This window comes from Clupea harengus, chromosome 9 (genome assembly GCF_900700415.2).
Source record: "Clupea harengus chromosome 9, Ch_v2.0.2, whole genome shotgun sequence".
NCBI lineage: Eukaryota > Metazoa > Chordata > Actinopteri > Clupeiformes > Clupeidae > Clupea > Clupea harengus.
In genome coordinates, this window is record NC_045160.1 from 11,364,456 (window position 1) to 11,388,420 (window position 23,965).

Below are 23,965 nucleotides of genomic sequence, written 5' to 3' on the forward strand. Positions count from 1 at the left end.
TCAGATGAGACCAAAATCAAGCTCTTTGGCATCAACTCGACTTGCCGCGTTTGGATGCTGAATATGACCCCAAGAACACCATCCACACCGTCAAGCATGGAGGTGGAAACATTATGCTTTGGGGCTGTTTCTCTGCCAAGGGTACAGGACGACTCGAGGGGACTATGGATGGGGCCATGTAACGTGGAATATTGGGCTTGAACCTCATTCCCTCATTCCCTCCCATTGAAAACGCAACCTTAAGGATTTGGAGAGGATCTGCAAAGAGGAGTGGACCAAAATCCCTCCTGAGATGTATGTAAACCTGGTGACCAACTACTTGAAAAGTCTGACGTCTGTGCTTGCCAACAAGGGTTATTCCATCATGTAATAAGTCATGTTTTGCTAGGGGTTCAAATACTTATTTTCTGCATCAAATGCAAATTAAGTCATTAATGTTATAAAATGCAGTTTTCTGGATTTTTTTGTTGATATACTGTTTCTCACTGTTAAAATACACCTACTATTACAATTATAGATCACACATTTCTTTGCAAGTGGCCAAACTTGCGAAATCGGCAGGGGTTCAAATACTTATTTTCCCCACTGTACATTTTAGCAGATTCTATAGAATAAAAGAATCACGTAGTGTACTCCCCATGGTGTGTGGGATAGCCGATACTTTGCTCCTAAATGTAACAGTTGAGTAAGTGCTTTTACATTATTGGGGGCTGTCTTAATATAAAACATTTGTGGCAGAACGCCTTATAAGTCTGACACCCATTTCATTTTAGAACTAGCTTTCCTTTTGAAATATTTCACCATACCACCACACAGAACTGCATTTAACTGTTAGAATGAAATGTTGCCGCTAGAGGGCATTGTCGAGGTAAAACTCAGAAAAGTGAGAGTGGGATCCGTTGTCTCAATCAAGCTGTGAAGTTCGCCTGCGTGGAGTTTGCCTGCATTGTGCTCACTTGAGGAAGTAACAGAGTCTTGTCGACAATCATCGGTGTGTCAAAAAGAGTAATGGTGACAAGTACGCAAAAGACATTAAAAAGGATGAATTTGACTGACCGCTCACCATACTGGCTATGAGTCATAGCCTACTCTACATTCGTGTGCAAATGTATTTTCTTGGATTGAATAATGTCATTCTGAGTCACTTTCTAGCAGTTTGTTTCGTATCCTTACTGAATTAATTCTACTTGGGCTATGAACTGTGGAGGTTCTCACTAAACCGTTTCTGATCTTAATTTACTGGGGAATTGGGTGAATAGAGTAGGACTAATAGTTATTTTGTTTCAGCGATAGGCTAGTTCAATCCAATACGCACCGAAAAGAACAGTTTCTCAGTTTCCGACAAGAGTCATCAATATTAAACACATAGTTGAAGACACAATACAGTCAACTTGACATGCAAATTAGTGGTTTGTTTTGAGATAATTCTAATGGTAAAAATAATCCACTGATTTTTCATTTCATCTTTACACGATCTGACAATTCATCACAATCTGCGAAAAGCGATTGTAAACTCGTGTTAACATTTGACAACTCTTTTTCACTAAACAACCTGTGTATTTCTAAAACTTAACAGCTTATCAAACACACGTTTCTTTTGTGTTTAGGTGATATAAACAGGCAAATATGATGGGTAATTATATATTTAATTATTAGTCTTCTCTGATTGGTTCAAATCCGTCTCTAGCTCAGCAGTCGACCAATGGTGGCGTTGACTTGTTTGTGCAGCGAACACGGCAAATATAAATGCAGGAATCTGAGAAGAAATAGAATAAACTGATGTATAGAAACGAAAGACGAAGTGTGAGTAGATGTGTATCTGCATGATTTCTTAACTAGAATCAGACCTCCATCTCCACCTTAAACGTGAGGGATATCAACGGGTTGGCGAGGGATCTCCTTGTCAAGCAGGTATGAGCCGCTTACTGGCTATAAGGATGCTCTGGTGTATTGAAACTTAACTACTGTAGAACGGACGCCGCTGTCATAACATAATGTTCAGTGTTTATAAATATCATGCCAATATAGACTTGTATTATACCATTCTGTTGTTGTGGTCTATGTCATGGCAAATATTGTATTCTTTACGCTGCATTGCCTCTATTGTTATGAATGGCAACAATATATCTCACCAAAACAAGTTATTACAGACTAACTCTGTACATATTTCAGGATTTTTGGTTAAGTTAGTGAATATCTTATTTAGTATTTTAGGATGTCAGAATAGGCACAGTTGTCCTCATCGGTATGTTTTCATTGTCTCCTGCAACTTCTATTAGGCCTAATGACAGTAGGCTACTGTAAACACAACTCTCACAGATGGATGCAAGTGTCTCCTGATAAGCGAGTGTATTTTTAGCTTAAGTAGACTTGTACATGGATCCCTTGCAATGACATCCTTTGTGTCCATCTTTAACACTTCATATTCACGTCCATAGGGCAAATGTTCGTTTAAATAAAGGACGAACGTGTTCCTATTAATGGCAAGATATAGCCTAACAAGTAGCTTATTAGTGCACAACAGGACCTGAACAATAGGCTATCTTATAAACTCGCTGTCATTGGGGGTTTTATACATGCGTTATTACCAGTCTATTATTAGAATGTGATATTGCACATATTCATTTCCAAGTGATTTTCGTAAAAAAAAAAAATGTAGGGTAGCCTAAATGTCATTGATGAATGCTGCCATAATGTGTTGTCGTGAACAGTTCATAACATGCACTTTTGAGAAAAAGGTTAGTATGCTGCGAGCCCAAGCCTTAAGCATCGTAGCCTAAACAGAAGCCAGAGAAACCCGAAAACAAGGAAGTGTGATGTTGATATCGTGTCCTCTGTCGGCTGTTTTTGCCAGTAGTGATGATATTCAGTGAACAGCAGTGAGTGCAGATACGGAACAGCTGAGCTTAATGTGCATGTGAATGGAGAGGGGGTGGGGAGTGAGTGTGGGCTGCAGACGTAGGGACTGATGATTCATGTCCAGTTCAGACCAGTTTTGAGAGCTCCCGCAGGACATAGCAGCTTTGTCTTAAAACGGCTATTCAGTGTAATTGTGTCTTGTAACGCTTTGGGCGTTGTAGCCTATAGTTTGGCAAACGGTTAAATGGTAAATCGTCGTTTTAATCGCACCCAAATAAATGTTATTGAAATCGTCATGGAAACGAATCGAAACAGCATTTTCGACTATGAGTTACTTGCGTTTTTTTAGTCAAAACTAAATCTAGATAGCATTGTCTGAGTTACCTCTGAATACAACAGTGCTATATTTGCACTGCACATCACTAGTAAAAAATGATAACGAGAAACACTACCCCTAAATCTCGCGCCGTACCGGTTCGAACCGGCCACATTTTGGCCTCACATGGAGTCTCTCTCTGTCCCTGCATTATCAGCAGCAAATGGGAGAGGCCTTTGTAATCGAGAACCAATCAGCAACTGCAAGGGTGGGGCGAATGGGTTTAGTCGTTCGAATTGGGTGGAGTTTAGAGGCATCCACACGCGCTCAGGAAATCTGGGCTGTTTCTTGTTTGTGAAATGTTTTGCACCCTAGCAGAGAGGTGAACAAAGGGAAACACCTAGTAGTGAAACAACAAATAATCATTCAACGGTTTTCAGACAGAAAGAGTCGCAGCCAAGAGATTTGGACGCAAAAAACTGATGTTACAATTCTGTCCTTTGATCCTGTTCTAAATGTTTTATACAAATGTGTGATAGAGAATGCAGGCCTATTAAAACATGTCATAAAGAATCAAGTGCAAAGAAGCACAAAACCTCCTACCCCAACATCAGAATGTTTGTTTTGTATATTTCAGGCTTGACACATTTTTTGCTGGCCAACACTCCCTGCACCTTTTGCCCCCTGAGTTCGTCAAGATGGCTCCATCCCTGCACACAGCTGTTTCCAGGCGCTGGTGGATGGCCGTAACGGCGGTTATTGAGAACCTGCTGTTCTCTGCCGTGCTGCTGGGATGGGGTTCCCTGCTGATTATGCTTAAGTCTGAGGGCTTCTACTCATACCTCTGCTCCATGCCTGGTAAGACGCGACGGGCAGTTCACATAACAGCAGACTCACGTTTCTATTTCCATCACCCTACAAAAAAGGCGTTAAAGTCTGTTTTAAAGTCAGGACAGTATATGGCCATGTTCACACATAGTACTTTCATGAGAGCAAATGCACGTTTCCTTCAGGCAAGGAAACACCACAGAGATAAAAGATCTGTGGACAAATACAAAATCACAATTTAGTTTTTAAATGCTGTATGGTCCTGTTTTAGCTAGTATCCAACGAAGATCATTTATGTAAATGTATAATGAAGTAATGCAGAATGTGATTTTACAAAGCAATTTGTAAGTTGCTTCAGCTCAGGGTTTTGTTTGAATACACTAAGACAATTAGGTCAAAAATGCCTTTGGAATGTGGCACCCTACAGGTACCTTGACAAAGATCCTAATTCATACTAATTGCACAATCCCACCTGCGATGCTACCATCTTCTGCAACAAAGGGTACCCTTGCTCTTTTACCTACTTGGAATCGCAACAGCATCTCCTGGCTATCAAAATTAAATCACTGATTAATTAATGCTCGAACGAAGGTGACATAATACTCCTAGTCACCCTGCAAACCACTGTGAGACAACTTTTGTTTACAAGTCAGTTAAAAAATGTAGGTTCCTGGCATGACTGACATCGTATAATATTTTTTTTAAATTATCAGACATCATACACACTGCATGTTGACTGCCGAAGCACCAATCTATCATGATCATGTTAAGAGTGTGACGCAAAGTTAACTTTTGTTTTTGTTTGGATCCTATTTTTGATCCTATTTTTTATACTTCTGGAATTTTCCTCACACACTGTAGAAGTTGACACGAGCCTCCAACATTTGGAGTTGTTTTGATCAGATTAGCCAATTGTTCTCATTTACAGGCCCACAATCTGGCAGACATTGAATAAAGAGGTTTCAGAACGCTGAGCCAAATGGATTTTGTTGTTCACAGCCACCCCAAAGTTGAGACTGGAGGAACAACAATGCAACAGTGATCAGCTTGACAAAAGGCCATAATTCTGCCCAAAGACACTACAGGCTTGGGCAGCATTTGTACACACTAATTCTGAACGACACCATGGAACAAGCAGAAAGTAGAGTAAACAGGATTGTTTATTTGGATTCCATGCAAGATTTACTAATCCCAAAACATGTTAATTATATTCTAGGAACTGACCCATTTGTAGCCTGGTGTGAAAGAATACTCTGCAATGTCACATCCTCACAATACCTTAGTGTCCTCCTGGATAGTGTATGTGGGTGAAATGATAATTTGCCAGTCTGGTGCTATCAAAAGGAACCTTTGATCAATTGAAATGTCCCATTATCATCTTCCTCAGAATCTATGTTCTTTTGTTGTTGCTCAAAGAGATTGTGCCTGGAATCCGTCAATGGTTTCAAACCGAGTGTAAAATCGCTCTCGTGGAAAATATAGAAGTTCTGCCGTGCTCTTCGACCCATATCTCTCCATTTCACCACAGACCCCTTTTGTTGTTCTAATCACATTCAAGAGACCTGATAATGGGTAAAGCTTCAGGACTCTGTCAGAATCAACCTTGTGGGTCACTTGGTGCACACACTAACACTTGGTGTTTTTTTTTTTAGACCAGCTCACTTTCACTCCTTCAAAGCCTCTGCCCCCGAGGAAAAAAAAGGCTTTTTTTTGCCCTGCTATTGGCAATTGTGTGCTCTATGGCTGCCAATAGGGGCAAGTCACTGCAGAGTGTTCTTTAATCGGTCAGATCTGTTGACATGGGTTTGAGGTTTCACAACTCTCTGTGGTAGAGCTGGGCTCTTTTCTGCCATACTGTCTCTGTCCTGTGCTGAGTGCTTCATCCATTGACAGGAATGGAGTCAGCAGACATCCCTTTGAGGCACCTCTAACCCCAGTGAAAGAAGATGTAAAAAAAAAAACGACCCCCCCTGCCACCACCAGCCCCACCTTGTCTGTAAAGCATGTCAGTAGATGTGTCCAGATGTGACACCCATTTGCGTTGGCCCTAAGGCTTACAGTGGCAAGGTGGGTTATAGATGTGGGACACGTGCACCTACGAGGTGACGCGGACAGGGTGTGGATGGACGGCACTGTCTGTGTTTTGTCATTGCACGCTGGCAAGCTTGTTCAGACCAGGGAGTTTGCATTCCGCACCTGACTGCTGCCACACTGTTTGTGGTTGGAGCACACGTGTGAAGTGAGAGGGGCACATTCTAACCTGGATCTTTTTTTCCCCTCTCGTGCCCTCATTGTTATTTGTCAGACAAACAACAGCTAGACAAACACAGGATGGAACGACCCTTTATCCATAAAACATTCCAAGGGCTCTAGCTTTCGCTGGAGATTTATTTTTTATATTGGTGGTCAGAATACTTTATCAGCAGTTACCACACATATTTTTTGGTCATTCCACACTATGCAACCACAAACTTATGATACATCGCCCTTCTCTTCACTCATCACACACTCTCATGGTCACTTCATTTTTCCTTCTGGTCAGAACCAGTGGGACTGGGGTCAGCACATAGTTGGAGTGTCTAAGTTTGAATTCCACACATTATGCCTTTCAGGAAGCTGTGAATGTGCCATGAGAGCTATTTCAATCTACCAGCTAACACTCTCCATCCTGTGCCCTCCACTTTCTGAAGTCTCAAAAGCTTGTCTAGGATGCCCTCCCCCCCCCCCCCCCGTCCTTCTCACACATGCCAAGAGATGACCTCAATTCTTGCTATTCTTTCTACATGAGATAATGGTCCTATTGATTAAGCTCCCAGTGTGACAATGGGTTGCCTTGTTCAACGTTCACTTTAAACGGCAACTGCATTATATCAAACAATATCATACACAGCTAAAAATCGATTATTTTATCTAGGCATACATAAAGTTCTGCAGCCGTACTACTATTTAAAAAAAAATATATTTCCTTCGGAGGGGCAACTTCAGTCGAGGAGGGCAAACAGGCAGTTGCCCGAGCAACCTTAGCCCCCTCCTGTGCACGTCCCTGATAAACGGTAACACTTCAGGGAGGCGTATCGACATAAATGTGCTGTCTCCATAGCTGTGTTTCAGCATGAGTGCTGTGGCTTGGACAGATAAGAGAGTATGCGTCTGTAGGGGCTCAGGGCAGCTTCCTTATTGACTCAGTGCAACTCAATAAGTCCTTAATACTCAGCCAGGCCCACACAGCCCAGCTGCTGTTTGCAGTCTAGTAACGTATTGCTAGGTCATCGCGCATATCCTAGGTCTCACTTGTTACATCTCGGCGATGTTTCGGCAAACACGCCCGTTGTTGACAGAGTTCTGCTGTTTGGGCTGTGTTTAACATCTTGTCTGAGGAACACACAAAGACATTCTGTCCTTTTTCTATATCAGGTTTGTCCCATCCCCCTGCCGAATTTTAGAACAACAGTTGTGCAAAGGGAAGGGAGTGACATGTAACAATCTGAAAAATCTGCTGCTGTTGAGCAGCACACCAGAGCAGCAGGGTAATCTGGAGGGCAAATAAGACGTCATCATGAAGACGTCGTAAAGTTAGGGTGAGGTGTAACTTAATCACTGTGTCTCTGCAAGAGCAGAGCTCACTGTCCTAGGTACATGCTATTTCTGCTGCAGTTTCTGTGACCTACCTTTCACTCCACTCAGCCCCCTCGGGCAGTGCTCTTCTGTGACCCCAACAGCGTCAAAATTCCTCCTTTGCCCAGAGGGTTTCCTACTTTACACTATGTGTCCAGCCTGGATGTTGCACCATTTACTGTAATCAAACTGGGAAGCCTCATAAGTCTAAAGCCCCATATCATGCCAGATCACTGTAAATCTGTCGTGAAATGCAAAAGCAACTTTACTGGGATGAAGTAAACTATTAATTTATTCATTCATTGCAAAAGCTTTACAGAAAAATAAAAAAAGATTCAAATTTGTAATAAGTGGAAATTCTTCAGAACTTAAGAATATGTTTGAAAACACCAGCAAGCAATGGGACAAACAAGAACATAACAAACGTAGCCATTTCAACAGAATCTTTAATATGGTTGGAAGTTGTTCATTTCATGACAGCAGACACAGCACATCTCATGTCTTCCCCCGCCCCGCCCCATAGGGAACAGTTCAGACCTTAATCAGTCCTCGTCTGCTGAAGACAGTCCGGGTGTAGAGGCTGCTGTGGCACCGAAACATGAGGAGTTTCTGACGGTTAACGGCTGGCTGGTGTGCAAGGACCAGGATGAGATGCTGAACCTGGCCTTCACCGTTGGCTCTTTCCTGCTTAGCGCCATCACCCTGCCTCTGGGCATCGTCATGGATAAATACGGCCCACGCAAGCTGCGCCTGCTGGGCAGGTGAGCTGTCTGTGAAGATAACCTGTGACCTTCTGCTTGAAATAGTGTGGATAAATAGTGATGTGGTTACTCAAGGGTGATTCTAAAACTAAAACTTTTTTTGTGTGATTTCAGCGCCTGTTTTGCCTTCTCTTGTATCCTTATTGCCTACGGAGCGAGCGACCCCAACAGTATGTACTGCACTCCACTCCCTGGTCTAAGATTGGACTTTAATCATCCTGGCTCTGTTTGGGCCTCCTCTGTTTACTCTATGTGAGGTAACCTGTCTGTCCATCCACAGGTCTGTCCGTTCTCATCTTTTTCGCCCTGGCACTAAATGGCTTCGGAGGGATGTGCATGACCTTCACCTCGCTGACAGTAAGTGACTAGGGATGTGATTAACTACTCCTCTGCGCCAGACACACACACACACACACACACACACCCACCCACACACACACACTCACTGTCTTCTCAGAGGAGAAGCTGAGAAATCCCCTGCTGGTGAATGCGCGTGTGTGTTTGTACGCGCACAAGTGCGTTAGGGAGAGCAGGGTGTGCCGTGAGAAGCCCATGTGCTTAAGTGTGCTGGAGATGCATTATTCAGCATTGCTGCTTTCCTCTCTGGACCCAGAAAAAAAACCTTCAGCATCATTTATTCATTCTCAAAATAGACCAGGGCTTTGCAGGGCACCAGACAGGCTGATATTGTGTCAACAGTCACATTAAACCTTGTAATTCTTTCACTGAGGCTGTGTGTCCCTGCTCAGATGGCTGAGTAGGACGGCATGACCAGACTTTAACACAGTTGGTTCCACACTATGGTTTTAGCTGTGTAGCACACTGCCGTGTTCATATATGCCTCTATGGGAGTTGGCTATTCAATGCAAGCCTTATTTTGAGCACACTAGAAAGTTCAGCCCCCAACCCCAGTGCTTCTCAGAACAGGACGAAATCTGAGTTGACGTAAACAGGAAGTGGGGGCTGTTGACGGCAGCACTGCTGCTGTGCCCCTTCCCCCACCTCTGCTGGGTCTTCCAGTCTCCTTTTTGTTTTGCACTGGATTTTTTGTCCCAAAAAACAATTAAATTGAGCAACCGAACAGGTTTCCCTACCTCAACCCCGACAGCAGGGCAGAAGGGGTTGTTTTTGTGCTGTTCTGTGCTGGTACTCCTAGGAAACTTGCCTCAGCCTGTTCAAGATCCCTCCTCCCAGAGTACAGTTTGCACGAGCGCGTGTGTCTTTGGGAGCAAGCATGTGCTTGTGTGTCTGTATCTCTGTGTGTGTGTGTGTGTGTGTGTGTTTGTGCTCGCTCTAGGAAACAGAACGGTTTATTATTGCAGCTGTTCTGTTCCAGTAACCCCTCCACGGTATCCCTGCACTGCAAGCCTCCCTTTGAATAACTGTATGCTTTACACCGCTGATCAGTTGGGTCATATTTATGTACGCACAGCCCTTTGTGTCTGTGTGTCTGTCTCTATATCAGTTGACAGCCTTAAGTGATAGAGCTTTTTTTAAAATGGCTTCTGAATACTCAGTCTAATCAAGCATATGCCTCTGCATCCTGTACCATATGAAAATGCCCTCTCTGTTGGGACAACATTTTAAACATGTTCGGGAGTTACAGCAGGAAAACAAAAGCCTTTATCCACACATCTCTCATTTCCCTTCCCTCTGCTTTACGCTATTCCCCTTCTCACTTTTCACCTACCCCCCTCTCGCTATTTCCTCCTATGCTCTCTTCCAAATATGGCTTGTCTTGTTTCCAAGCCTTTCTCAGTACCAGGCTGGAACTCCTGCTCTCCCTCTGTGCCCACTCAGCAGTTCGCCTCCCAGCTGCAGTAAACAAGTGTGGGAGTGCCCCGGCCAGGGCCGAGGGAGAGCGGCCCCACGAAACAGGGAGATCAGAGAACACCTTGGACAGTTATTTTTCCCTCCAGTAACCTGAGTCAGCTGTTTACCCTGCCCTCCCCTGTTGTTGACTGAGTGCGTGTCTTCCCCACACCCCCGCCCTTCCCGCCAGCTACCCACCAACAACCCACTCAAATTCTTTGGCCACAGTCGTCCCAGTCCCACTCAGCTGTTGAACGAGTACACAGAGCACGCAAATATATACACATATACACACACACACACACACACACACACACACACACGCCCTTGCGTGTGCAAACACTTATAAACACACACACACAGACACCAAAATGGAAAACACATTCCAGTAGTATGTGCCCCTCCCCTGCCTTTGTCTTGTTATGACTCTGTGCATGATACTCTTCTGTAGGCTATGTCCCACTAATCAGTCCACTGCACTGGTAATCCTCTCTCTATGGCTGGCCCATAAAATCTTTCCCTGGGTTCAATCCCTCCTTTCTCAACTGTGTCAAAGCTCTATCTGGTTGACATTTGCCAAGCGCTGTCACATTTTTTACCTGGGGTCTTTCGAAACGATCTCACTAGAAAGGTGAAAGATAAATTTAGATGAACGGAGTTGTGTGACTTGCCAAATGATGGTGTGTGTGTGTGTGTTTGGGGGGGGGGGGGGGTAGATAAAATATGACTTGAGTGAATAACCAGATGAATAAAAATAAGGGCTCCACACTGGGACACAGTTCTTTTGTGGACCAGACACTGACCATGACACTGACCATGTCGGCAACCTGTGTCAACAGCACAAAGGGAGAAAATCACTGCCACAAATCATGCTGATTTGTCTTGCGGGGACTCTGACCACCATGGCAACATGATTTTGTTGCTGATGAGAGGCAAGGGAACTAGGGCGTGCAGGGGCAATGCTTTGTGCTGACCTCAGTTCTGTCCTCATGTGATGATTCTCTGTGGTTGGTGCGGGGGGCTGCTAGGATACTGGACATACTCAGAGAGGAAGGTCGGTTCGTCTCGGTTCCACTTTCAGAACCTGAACCTGTTGACTCAGCTTGGAAAGGCCTGGGCTCTTCTAGGTCAGGAGCAGGCCAGTCTGGGCCAGTTCTCCTCAGCTGAGTGCCTCTTTCTCACTTCCCCTTCTCTCCCCTCTCCTCGCCTGCTGCAGTTTGGCTTGTTCTTCACACTGCATTCTGTGGCCAGGGGAGTGTTTGAGTTTCGATGGCTGCCCTGGCTCATAAAAAAATGTTTTTAAAAAAGAGAGAGTGTTTTCTTCGTTCTTTCAATTAGTGAAGGAATGTTTTTAGTTCAGTGTTAATTCAGTGTTAGCTCAGTGTTAGCTCAGTGTTAGTTCAGTGTTAGTTCAGTGTTAGCTCAGTGTTAGCTCAGTGTTAGCTCAGTGTTAGTTCAGTGCTAGCTCAGTGTTAGCTCAGTGTTAGCCCAGCACACCTCTGGAAGTTAGGGCTCCTTGCTGTTGAAGCCAACGTGATACAGTGAGGTCAGAGAGGAATGCAGAGAGGTAAAGAGGACACGGCTGGGCAATCATTCACTCCTGTCACCTTCGCAGCACACTGCCTTTAGTCATGCCTGACGACAGTGAACACACTAGGCCCCTTCACAGCTTGGAACAGGTAGCGGTTGGACTCTGCAGCGGTGCTGTCGAAGGCGGCCTCTCTGTGCGGATGTGGACGCAGACAGGCCTGGGCCCCAAAGCCTTCCTGACCTAGATTGAGCAGGGAGAGGAAAGGGAGCCGTATGATTCGGATCGCTCACACATTCTGTCTGCTGGCTGAGGCTATAAATTGTTGCCGGCAGCAGCCATGAAACCTAGGAGTAGATGGGTGTCCTTGGTCACTCTCCTATGTTTAGCTCACATTAATTACACACCGAGGACAAATGGGCTCCTTGTATGAGAAGCCCTGTCGCTCGATCCACTGTTCCCGCCTGAGCCTCATATCTTTTTTTCTTTTACAACACTACTGTAATTACACCCATATCAGTCAAAGGCTTTTAGGGCCTATTTTGTCAGCGGCGAAGAGAGTGAGAGATCTGGTTTGCATGAAAGTAGGTGAGCAGGGTGTTGTTGTTCCTGTCCTTGCTCCCTGGGAGTGATTCACCCTGCTTGTCTCACCATCACGTGACTCTCTCTCTGTCTGTCTAGCAGTTAGGAAAGAGAAGTGAGAACTGGGGCAAAAAAGTGCCTCGGAGGCAAAACGTTGTTGCCATTATTCGGCTTGTTCCACCTTAGCGCGTCCCTGTTGACGCACTGCTCAGTGGTCTCTCATGAGCAACGCAGACCAGTTCTTCCACCTCTCGCCGTCCCTCGTAGCGATCCCCCCCCAACCCCCCATCTGCACCTCTCTTCCTCCACACACTCAGCCAGTTTACTTACATACTTGTCTGTCATACGAGGGCTTTTCTTCCTCTCTCCACACCCCAAGGCTGCCACGTGACCGTTATTGTAACTGTCATCCTGGAGGTTTTGGGCCCTCCCTTCTGGCCTTTGCTCCAATTAGAGGTGGTAAATGATGACTGCTGAGGCCCGGCGAGGGAGTTCATTCCTGCTTTTAACAAGCAGAGACCCTGCCGAGAAAAGGGGGTGGGGGGTGCAGGGGAATGATGGGGCATTGTTTTGGGGGAATTCTTGGAAACACAGCGTGGATGAGTAGCATTACAATGGAGGCTACATCGATTAGCCCGGTGGACTGTGATATGTTTAATATAGATAGCTGCTCAAGTTGTATAATGTTCTTTCTTTCCTTTTCTTTGTTTCATACTGTCTTTTCTTTCTCTCCCCACCCCCCTCTCTCTCTATCATTTTCTTTTCTCACTCTCACTCTCACTCTGCTTACAGCTCTTTGTGTTAGTTGTTTGCCCTTTGAGGCAGGGAACAGCCTGTGCTCAGGGGTCTGAGCTTAAGCAGAAACGTTATTATGCAAGCTGTCCTCTCCACCACGATCTGCTGTAAAAAGTTGATGTCAGGCTATTAATCACCATAGAGGGGCTCCGCCCACACGTTGTTGATCTCACAGTGAACACTTCAGAGGACACTCGGCTCTCGGAACTGTTAAACTGTTGCTAAATGAGTTCTTCTTTCAGCATTTGTCGAGCAGGAGAAATGTGTTTACACTTATGCAGTAGAACTCTTTGAGCACGTTCACATGTCATCTCTCTTTCTCTCTTTCTCTCTCTTCCTCTCTCTCTGTCTCTCTTTGCCTCCCCCTAGCTGCCGAACATGTTTGGTGACCTTCGCTCGACATTCATCGCTCTCATGATCGGTTCCTACGCCTCCTCTGCTGTCACCTTCCCAGGAATTATGGTTTGCATCCTCTTCCTGTGCTAATGCTAAAAGCTTTTGCTCGTGTCAGCAAGGAAACAATAACGTGATTGGCTATCCCTCAGGTGATTTATAATATGGGCGTGGCCCTCATCACGATTCTGTTGGTGTGGGCTGGGTGCGCTGGCCTCGTCTTCATCAACTGCTTCTTCAACTGGCCTCTTGAGCCCTTCCCTGGTCCAGAGGATATGGACTACACGTAAGAGACACAAAACATAAACCCTCTAAACACACTGAAGACTGAAGGTTATTTACCTCAGATATCATTCACATGTTCCTGTCAGATAGTGATGGTTTATGATAAGTAAAGTCGGATCAAAATTTAAGTGCTCACTCTTCAATTTGAGTGAAAAACACCAAGAGGCCATGTAGTCCAAAACAGAAGACTTTCCTTTAATGTCTGCGAGTCATGCTGAAGTGCAAAAAGCGCAAAAATATTTCCGGTTACCCCATCCTCAGTGCAAATAATATAAGCAAATGTCCCTTCCCTCTCACTTATCCGTAACGGCCCTTCCGGTTGTTTTTCGTTTAGTGTGAAGATCAAGTTCAGCTGGCTGGGCTTTGACCACAAGATCACAGGAAAACAGTTCTACAGGCAGGTGACCACCGTGGGCCGACGCCTCAGTGTGGGGAACTCCCTGAAGCACCACCCCAGGGAGCTGACCACTCAGGAGGGCAACAAGCTGTGCCTCTCCACCGTGGACCTGGAGGTCCAGTGCAAGGGCGAGGAAGAACGTAAGTAATCAGCTACTTCCCTGCTTCGAGTCAGTGATACCCATTATAGCAGAGAAAAAAGCAAAGTATAACATGCAATTAATTATACGAAATACAAAAATGTAATTGAACTGAATAGAACATCCTGCACATACAATATGCATATTAGGTCATAGAATTAGCACAATGTATTGTACCGAGGACAAAAGTTTTCTCTTTTTGTTTGCCTGATGTACTCCTTGACCTAAAGGAAGTCACTAAACCCCAGATGTTAAGGGGTTTCTATTATTGTTCATAGTCGCTGGCTCTCTGTTTATAGCTGTGTCACTGGCTCAGTGCTTTTGCTGGTCGTCTACTGTTTTCCAGCTGTTGACCTTTAATGGCATGTCTATGTTTGTTATCATCAGCTCACTGACAGACTGCCAGACAAAAGACATTCACCCTTCTCAGGACATTTCCAAAATCAATTGCAGGTTTTTATTTGTATTGCCATTTGTTGGTTTGTTTGTCTGTTTGTCAGCAGAATTACGCAAAAACTACCTGGCTCATTTTCATGAAACTTGGTGGAGGGGTGTAGCTTGGGCCAAGGAAGAACTTGTCAAATTTTTGAGTGGAAACAGATCAAGTGGCAGATCCAGGAAGGGTTTTCACTCTTAAACATCGCAAGATTTTTTGACAAGAGTGGACATTTGCTCTCTGAATGTCCTTCTAGTTTAAAATATGTTCTTTTAAAACGGCACCAGTCCATTTAAAGCCCCACTTAGCGACTAGAATGTGTCCATTGCAAGCCATCATGTTTGATTTCCCTGTGGTAAGTGCGTGACAGGCAGCTACCACAAGCCTCCTGCTCTAAAGGCTGAATCATGGGCCTCAGCGGGACATGGACACAAATTATCATTAATCTTGTCTCTAAAGTCTTTAAAATCAGCTTCTGTGATCCACATCCTCAATCGACAGACTGTCCATAAATCTGATTTTGTTTCACTTCAAGTGTAATAAAACTGCTGGTGAATTCAAGGCAGGCAGGCAAGGTCCGTTGAGGTGTTTTCAGAAAGTTCCACTCAATACAAACAAAGATTTACTCTTAAACTGTTGCAGGTTTCCATGGTAGCAAGGCCCTCATTCTCTGCCTAAGTGACTTGGCAAACGTCGGTTTTATTAACACCCCATTCAAAGACAGAGGGGCACGAGCCAAGCCTTCTGCCAGCAACCTGTCTTCTGTGCAGTGACACACAAAGACTGCCTTTCTTAGAACCCAGTGACAGGCATAGACCAAAATACCAAACAGACGAAAATAGACACAACAAGAGAAATGTAAATACTTGTGTCACTTATCAAAATCCCATGGACAGCAGGCTGATTGTGAACCCATGGCCAGGTCAGCGGTAGAGGCTATGTTTGGGTGTTAATGGCCATGGATTTGTGTTGATGTTGCGGGTTTGGGGTGGGTGCTTCTTCAGTAATGAGAGAGCATAGGGGATCACTGAGGCTACAGTAAGCTGTATGATGCACGCAGAGGATCTCTATGAACTTTGGCATCACTAACCCAGATATGTACCATGCAATTAACCAAAAACCGCTTGAGCTCTGGCATCAAAATAAAAGTGGCCTCTTCACCTCCCCAGCCTGGCGGCGGGAGGGTCTTTAACTCCCAGCGGTGTCTCTTGTTGGGCCTTTTCAGAACAAACGGACCATGCAATCGATTCAGACCGCTTTCCTAGAATCCCCTAAAACGTGGCAGTGTGTCTGGAGCCAAGGTTGGCAGGGCACTGAGAGCAGGGTTGGGAGGTGGTGGTCAGGCTTACTCCAGCCAGGCTGAGGGAGGGATGGAGAGTGCCAGCCGCTTGTTTTACGACACAGCTGGAGCTGCTGCAGATTTGTGTAATGGAGGTTGATGGTAGTGGTGGTACTCGGGAGGGCTGTGTGTGGAAGGGGCACCCCGTTCCCTCTTGCATTCCTCTTGGCGCAGCCCCTCCCAGCTGGTGTAGCAGTCCATTACAGCAGTCAGTCAGTACAGTGTTTTTTCCAAACAACACCTTCCTGGTGCCTCTACTAATATAGTCTCAGTCTCAGTGCTGAATGTGCTGGATGTGGTCAGTGGAAACTGCTTGTATGTCATATCCTACAAACATGTATAAGCACAGCGAAAATGACTGCCTGTGTATCATATCAACATTGATGAATGAAGTACTCGTGTGTGAGAGAAAGGAGACAGAGGGAGAGAGAGAGAGAGAGAGAGAGAAGGAGAGAAGGAGAGAAGGAGAGAAAGAGGGTCTTGAGTTCAGGAGGATTCCTGGAATGCTGAGTAATAAAAGGCCGGTGCAGCTGCGGCGCTACCATAAACAATTTTTTCCCGCTGTACGCCGCCCTGCCACCTGCGTCCGTTTACAGCATCAGGGTGGGTGGATCATTAACCGGCTCCACTTCTGGTCCCAGCGCTGACCGTAGGGGCCCTCGGAACGTTGCCTTGCCATCCAAGGACCTAGGGAATAATTTTTCATCCGAACAGGGTCTCTTTGATCAAACAACACTTGTGACATCCATCCTTCCTGTAGGATGTGGGTCACTCAGGATAGTGTGGTACTTTTCCACAGCAGACACCTACAGCTGCTAAAAAAAAGCAAGTATTTCAAAGACGATCAATAAAATAGTACCTTAACCATAACATCTCCAAGGGGCTCTAATTCAACTGTTTATTGGATTTGTATTATACTATTAATCAACCTACCTTACTTTTGACTTGATGAAGGTACTGTATATTCATGATTCATACCCCCTGTTTTATTCCTCTTTCTGTTCCTAGCTCAGTCCTTCATGCACAGCATCTTCAGCCCCATCTTCATGCTCAGCCTGATCACCATGTGTGTCACGCAGCTGCGCCTCATCTTCTACATGGGAGCCATGAACAGCATCCTGGAGTACCTTTCAGATGGAGACCTCACGACAGGTATGTATGCGTGTGTGTGTGTGTGTGTGTGTGTGTGTGTGTGTGTGTGTGTGTGTGTGTGTGTGTGTGTGTGTGTGTGTGTGTGTGTGTGTGTGTGTGTGTGTTTGCTAGTTTGGAGTGACTATTTGGGGGTTTGGTCTATGTGTATGAATGTGCGAGTGTATTCATCTCTCTCTCTCTGTTTACGTCACCTTCAGCTCTCTGTCTGCCAGACCCTCTCTCTTTCTCCCTTTCTATCTCTCTCTCTCTCCCTCTCTCTTGCTGAGTGTGTGTATATGTTTGTGTTGCCAGGACTGCTGTTAGTCTGAGTGAGTGGGACAGGCTTGGATCAGTATGGAGACAGCATTAGTAAATGTGATAGAGTGAGTGCTGTTGGTTATAGCCTTAGTGCTGGTGGACTGCCGCACTGTGGATTAATGCTAAATCTCTCCGCAGCCTCTTTAGCAGCCTTCTGCCTGTCCCTATTGCTATGTGTTGTGTTTGTTTCCCTACTGACTGTACACTAGCGCTTTATCTGATCTGTGCATTTTGTTCCACGATGTAAAGCTAAGGGAGATTATTGGAAATGGAGAGTGTAGCGTAGACACGGGGGTGTGTTATTAACGCACTCAGCTTCTGTCTGCTCTTTGTCTCCCCTCCTCTTGTGTGCTCTCTCCTCTCCTCTCCTCTCACGCGGGCTTTCTCGCTGCTGCCTGCTCAGTGCAAAGGATGGAAGTCGGTAAGGCTGGGGGCTGGCCGGGATGATGTGCATGTTTTGAACAACTCCCCTGTCTCCACCCACTCTCCTTTATTTGACATTGGTTTACATTTACATATATTTATTTAACAGACACGTTCATCTCAGAATCTAAAGTCACTTGTGCTGTAGAGACGGGTATACAGTAGATGATATCAGCAAGACCTGTGTGTTTTCACTTAGATGTGACTGTGGCATTTGTAGTGCCTTGCATTAGCCAGTGAACTATAGGAAAACACTGATTCATTTTGACATGAAGCATGGCTACACTCTCCACCTGGACAAAGTCATCCCTCCATCTCTTACTCCCAACCCTGAGAACCTTTGTAGATGAACTCACTCACGTTCCCCTGTCTCTCCTGGTTGCAGTGAGTATGTACACCTCCATCTTCGGCGTGCTGCAGCTACTGTGTCTCCTGACAGCGCCGGTAATCGGTTACATCATGGACTGGAAGCTGAAGGAGTGTGACGACGGGGACGAGAAGGGCGTCAGCAAGTACGTTTTTACATAACGAATCCCTCTGCCCCAAACTGCACCCTTTTTTCTTTCTACACACTCACACAGACAGACACATGCAAACCACCCTTCATATCTGCTTTTCTCATCCCAGAGGTGGGGGGGGCTGTGATGAGGGACTGTGTTGTTGATGACTCACCCCTCTTAGGATTCAGCAAAAGCATCACGTAACCCCACATCTATCTCCCCCTCTCTCTCCATCCCTCTCGCTCTCTCTCTTTCCCTCTGTCTGTCATCTCTCCCAGGGACCCCGGTCAGCCTAAAAGGCGTGACAGGCACATCCAGAAGATCACCAATGCCACGCGCGCATTCATCTTCACCAACCTGCTGCTGGTCTGCTTCGGACTCACCTGCCTGATTCCCAATCTTCCGCTTCAGGTGATTTGTCTGTCTCCCTGGGCATGCTGCATGCTGGGGGGATATCGGGGGAGCCACACGCTCCGGTGCATGTGTTCCTCTCGTTGCACACCAAACATCCAAGGGGGTGGGCGGGAGGGAGTCGGCGCAAGACTGTGTTGCTGCAGAGCGCTCACATGGTACTGCAGCTATTGCAATGTGAAGTACAGTCCTGCCCCCTTGTGGCCATTCTGTGTCCCTGCAGCCAACTAGAGGCACTTTGCCTGAGTTCACCTTCAGCTCCTTCCTTAGTAATTTATTAATGATGATGACGCTCTGCCCAAATATAGATCAGACGGCATCTGCAGTGGGAATGGTGTGACTAGACTTTTTTTTATTAAATTGTTCTTTGTTTTGTTTTCCAGATCCTGTCGTTTGTTTTGCACACGATTGTAAGGGGCTTCATCCACTCTGCTGTGGGGGGTCTGTATGCTGCTGTGTAAGTACTTTAATATAGCCTAGCTTTATGAGGAGTCTGTACAATCTGTCCACGTTTGAATGTAATTACATATAATGATTCTTTCTAATGGTGTCTCTGGCATCTTTTTCACTTTCCGCCCCCTCCCCTCTCTCTCTCTCTCTCTCTCTCTCTCTCTCTCTCTCTCTCTCTCTCTCTCTCCAGCTACCCTTCCTCTCAGTTTGGCAGCCTCACAGGGATGCAGTCTCTCATCAGCGCTCTGTTTGCCCTGCTACAGCAGCCACTTTTCATGGCCATGATGGATCCATTAGAGGGAGATCCACTCTGGGTGAGAGCACAACTCAGAACACACACACACACACACTTACATCCACAGAGCAAACTCACACACATGACTGACACACACTGTGCAACACATGCATAGATTGTCTTAAAGATTACGTATCGCAGTAAATAGAGACATCCCATGGAGAAGATTCTCATTTTTTCCTGTCTTTCTTCTTTCTGATTCTTAAGCTTTCTGGAACTTCTTTCTGTTTGTTCTCCGCAGGTGAACGTGGGCCTGCTGGTGCTGAGCGTACTGGGGTTCTGCCTGCCTCTCTATCTCCTGTGCTACAGCCGTCAGCTCCGCCGTGAGAAGAAAGAGCGGGAAGACGACCCAAAGATCTACGTGAAGATCAGCAATGGCACCAACGGCACCAACGACACCAACGGAACCACCGCCATTAATGGCACAAATGAGATCACCAGCAGCCCAGGCAGTAACCATGAGGCCTTTGTGTAGAATCAGAGATGGAGAGATGTAGAGAGAGAATGGGAAGAGTAGGAGAGAGGGTGAAAGAGAGAGTAAATTGCTTGAGGCCTTGTGTATAATTTTCCACCCAGGTCCTGAAGGTGAGCTGTTATTCACCCTTTTTCACTCAGACGGACCCTGACATTCCTGCTTACACAAACACACACAGAAATACCACTCAAATATCACTAAAAACACAGTATATCAGGAACACACCAGTGTTGCCCCGTGAGCTCTTATACTCAAGTTGTGTCAATCTTGCCAGAAACAGACACATGCACCTACACACATCTTACATACTCAGAAGAGTGATACACACAACGTTCACTGTGAAACACAACACGATGACACAAACCATATCTGAAACAAACCCTTCACCCCTTACACCATGGCACTGAACCCTGAAGCACCATTGGTCTTGCCATCACAACAACAGCAACGGTCTTGGAGGTCAGAAGTGAACTGACACGAGACCCAAGGCTATAAAGCAGGGGCAGATAGTCACCTCAACAACAGGCCCTGATCCCCTTTGCTTATCGTAGTAATCCCTGCCACTCGCCATGCCACATGCCATGCCAGTTCTGGATGCCCGTCGATACTGAGTTAGTTACTGAGTGTCTTCATGTGCCAGTCAAGAAGCCTGAATGCCAGTGATAAGAAGTGCTTGAGACTACTTGGACGTTAAACCAGTCTTCACCCTGAGGTGTTTTAGCAATTTTCTTAGATCACACCAGTAATGATGAGCTTTGCCAAAAATGTATCTTTGGCTTTGCCAAAAAGTGTCTCAATTTCTCGTCAACATTCACTGGGTAAACTGACATTATCAATTGATTGACCTTTAGCAGAGGTTCTTCAGCAGAAAAGAAAAATGGATCAGAGAACAGAGAGGGTGGCATTTAGAGTTGTAGTTTGGTCAGACGGTTCTCCACCGTTTACACACTTCGCATAATTGGTGTTTTAAAGTTGCATGTTTTGAGCTTCTTGACAGATTTTTGCTGCACCCCTCTGAGGAGAGTGCTTGCTCTTTTCCATTTAAAGACAAAAAAAGCAACGACTCTCAGATGCACAGTTTTGGAATGTTTCATGTCCAAGAAGTGATAAAGCTATTGCAAGCTATTCCTTTGCCTCTCAGTAACTAGTGTCATGGCAGAGGGATCTGGGAAGGTGTAGGGGCTGACGCAAAGGATGTGTAGACGCTTTGATGACAAGAGGGGTGAACGTGAATATGATTACATAGTAGTGTTGTTGTGAATACTTAACAGGGAGCTGAAATTCTGCGTTTACTTTTCCCTCAAAGCTTTTACCACAAAGCATGGCATAGAGTGACTTCTCACCAGCAATAATGTGCCACGACACAACCTGCACAGTTAATAGACAAGTACCAATCATTAGTGCATCTCTCCCAACCACTCAATCATGCCATACTACTGTCTTTGCTGTTGCTAGGGTTACTGTTATATTATCATTTCCCTGGAGGTTCTTTGTGTGTGTGTTTTACTCCAGATATCTGTTGGGGCATCTGGTATTTTACAGTAATAATTTTATCAAAGGTATTACCTGCAATATGATCCCGTTCAAGCTTTCTTCTGTCTTACGACAATGCGTGTTATTTTTAAAAGATAAAGTGGAAGAACGAGTTGCATAGTGCAGATGTTTGAAACAAGAGGATGAGGATAAGGACGAATCGTTGTTGCCACCTACCCATAACCTGCATTATTCTCTGATTATTGGAGGTTACGAAGGATTTCAATGTAGCAATAAGTGCTTCTGTGAGCCACCTGGGAATCGTTTACAGTGCTCTTATCCACTTACACTGTTTTGCAACCTCAAGTGCATACACAGAAGCATGTCTGCTCTCAGTTGGCAAAGCTACTGCCTTAGGATCAGGTGTGTTTCTGTGTATGTTTACAGAACAAGATTGAGATTTTCTTATCACAGTGTTTACCTTAATGGTGCTTCTTAGTAATTGCAGGACTGTGGACACACTTTGTATGGTGGTCAGGTTTTAGACATTCTCAGTCCTCGGTAAATGTTCATACCGAGAGCCACATTTCAGACAAATAACAAAGTACTTGAAAAAACTTGAATATTACTTAAACTATCAAAAAAGGGAGCTGAAGAGATGCTTGAATATCTGCGCCTAACTCTTGATGCACACTCTTGTAGCTGTGAGGTTGAAACACAGTGTAGTGGGAGCACAAAAAGGGTTGCTCCTGGAAGTCCATGGGGCCAACTCAAATTTCTCCAAACTTGACTTGCGAGGATTTCGCTCAGCAGTCACTCACAGAAACACTTCCAAAGAGAGCCGTCTGTAAAGGGGCACCAACAGGCATTTTGTGAAGAAGGTTATGGCAAAGGTTATTCCCCAACCCCTAGCCCATTCCCTGCATTTGAACCTTGTTAACCTAGCCCCTAGCCCCCAGATAGACCTGTTTCTCTAGACCTAACTCAGGCCATTTACACAGTGCAGAGGGTTCTAGTGATCACCCATCCCTGTGAGTGAATAAAAGAGAGAAGAGAATGGCACATACGCACTTTAATATCTCATCAAGTGTCAGATGCTACTTATTTTTGTCCCAGTTGTCCCATACTGAATGTGATTGGTTGTTAGGCACAGTCAGAAGCCTTCAGGTTCTAAGTGAGATTTAGAAAGTATGACCTGTGCCCCAACCTGTCTGTGATCAGAGATACAAGCTCTTAGTTATTTTTGTATTCAAAGAGAGATGCTTGTGCTCTCCATCAATACCCCCCCCCTTATTGTTTTATTCAGTAAGTTTATTCTACGTTCAGGTCACTGACCCTAGTCTTTATCGACAGCAAGCATGGAGGGAGTGTTCCCCTGTCACGTTCTCACTGTCATTCTCTCTCTCTTCTACAGTCACGCGCACACACTGTGCATGGAGAAACAGGTCCATGGTACCCAGCACCCTTAATCTCTGCCCTCTTGCATGACTATGTCTTGAAACGAATGGACAAATTGGGCTGTGTAGACTATAGCATGCATGTGTCCCAGATGGACAGCTTTAAATAGCTTGAACATGCCTAGAAATTGCAGGTGGAAGAAAATAATGATGCAGTACTGTACTCCGGCGCTATGAATGTGGGTTTATGGTTTTCATTCCCTCAGAATGGGAGATTCAGCACTTTTTTCACTGCCATACCTTAAATGGTCACCCTCTTTTTAAAACAACCATGTGTTTCGTTGTAAATGTAACACATTAACTAGCCCCTGTTTATCAACAACATTAGAGCTGTCCTGATATGAAAGGTAAAGGCTATTTTGAAACGGTGAATAACATGGGGATAGTAACCACATTCTTGACGTCATGGGTCATCATCTTAAACTCCAATGTTTTCCCTGACTTTTGTATGTACCATGTGCATTTTGTTTATTTTGACATCTTTTTTAGGCTTTCTTTTTGATGTGTCAAAATATTTTATGTCTATATGATATCAGTTATGTCATCCTATATTACAGTAGCTGTTGTTGACATTTTGAGTAATTGTTGAAACAAAAATCAATTGTAAAATAAACCAAAAGTAATTTGTAAAAATGTGTGCCTTAATTTCTAATACTACTAACTCATAATAGGTCTTTAACACACTTTCAGTGTAGGTATATCACTTTATCAGTAGCTTATTTGAAGCAGGCCTACTTGAAGCAGAGGTGGGTAGAGAAAGCAAAATCTGTACTCGCATGAGAGTGTTACTTTATAATAATAATGACTCAAGTAGAAGTAAAAGTACCCATCAAAATAATGACTTGAGTAAAAGAGTAAACAAGTCTCTGATAGAAGGACTACTCAAGTATAACCGAATATATATATATATATTCAGGCCATTTACACAGTGCAGAGGGTACTAGTGA

The 23,965-nt window shown here is 45.0% G+C and overlaps 1 protein-coding gene across 2 annotated transcripts; it reads left to right on the forward strand.

The window, feature by feature from the left end:
* The first annotated feature begins 1,666 nt into the window (after positions 1–1,666).
* On the forward strand, positions 1,667–23,651 carry slc43a2a (solute carrier family 43 member 2a). Of its 2 annotated transcripts, XM_012828851.3 has the most exons (15): positions 1,667–1,911; positions 3,813–4,033; positions 8,142–8,379; positions 8,494–8,549; positions 8,660–8,736; positions 13,466–13,558; positions 13,642–13,775; positions 14,109–14,311; positions 17,094–17,237; positions 17,938–17,955; positions 18,343–18,469; positions 18,736–18,868; positions 19,252–19,325; positions 19,509–19,632; positions 19,855–23,651. In XM_012828851.3, the coding sequence occupies exons 2-15, from the start codon at positions 3,874–3,876 to the stop codon at positions 20,086–20,088; spliced, it is 1,815 nt and encodes a 604-aa protein (XP_012684305.1). In that variant the 5' UTR covers positions 1,667–1,911; positions 3,813–3,873; the 3' UTR covers positions 20,089–23,651. The 2 variants fall into 2 exon arrangements, with proteins under 2 accessions (XP_012684305.1, XP_012684306.1); XM_012828852.3 differs by lacking the exon at positions 17,938–17,955.
* Positions 23,652–23,965: the final 314 nt, after the last annotated feature.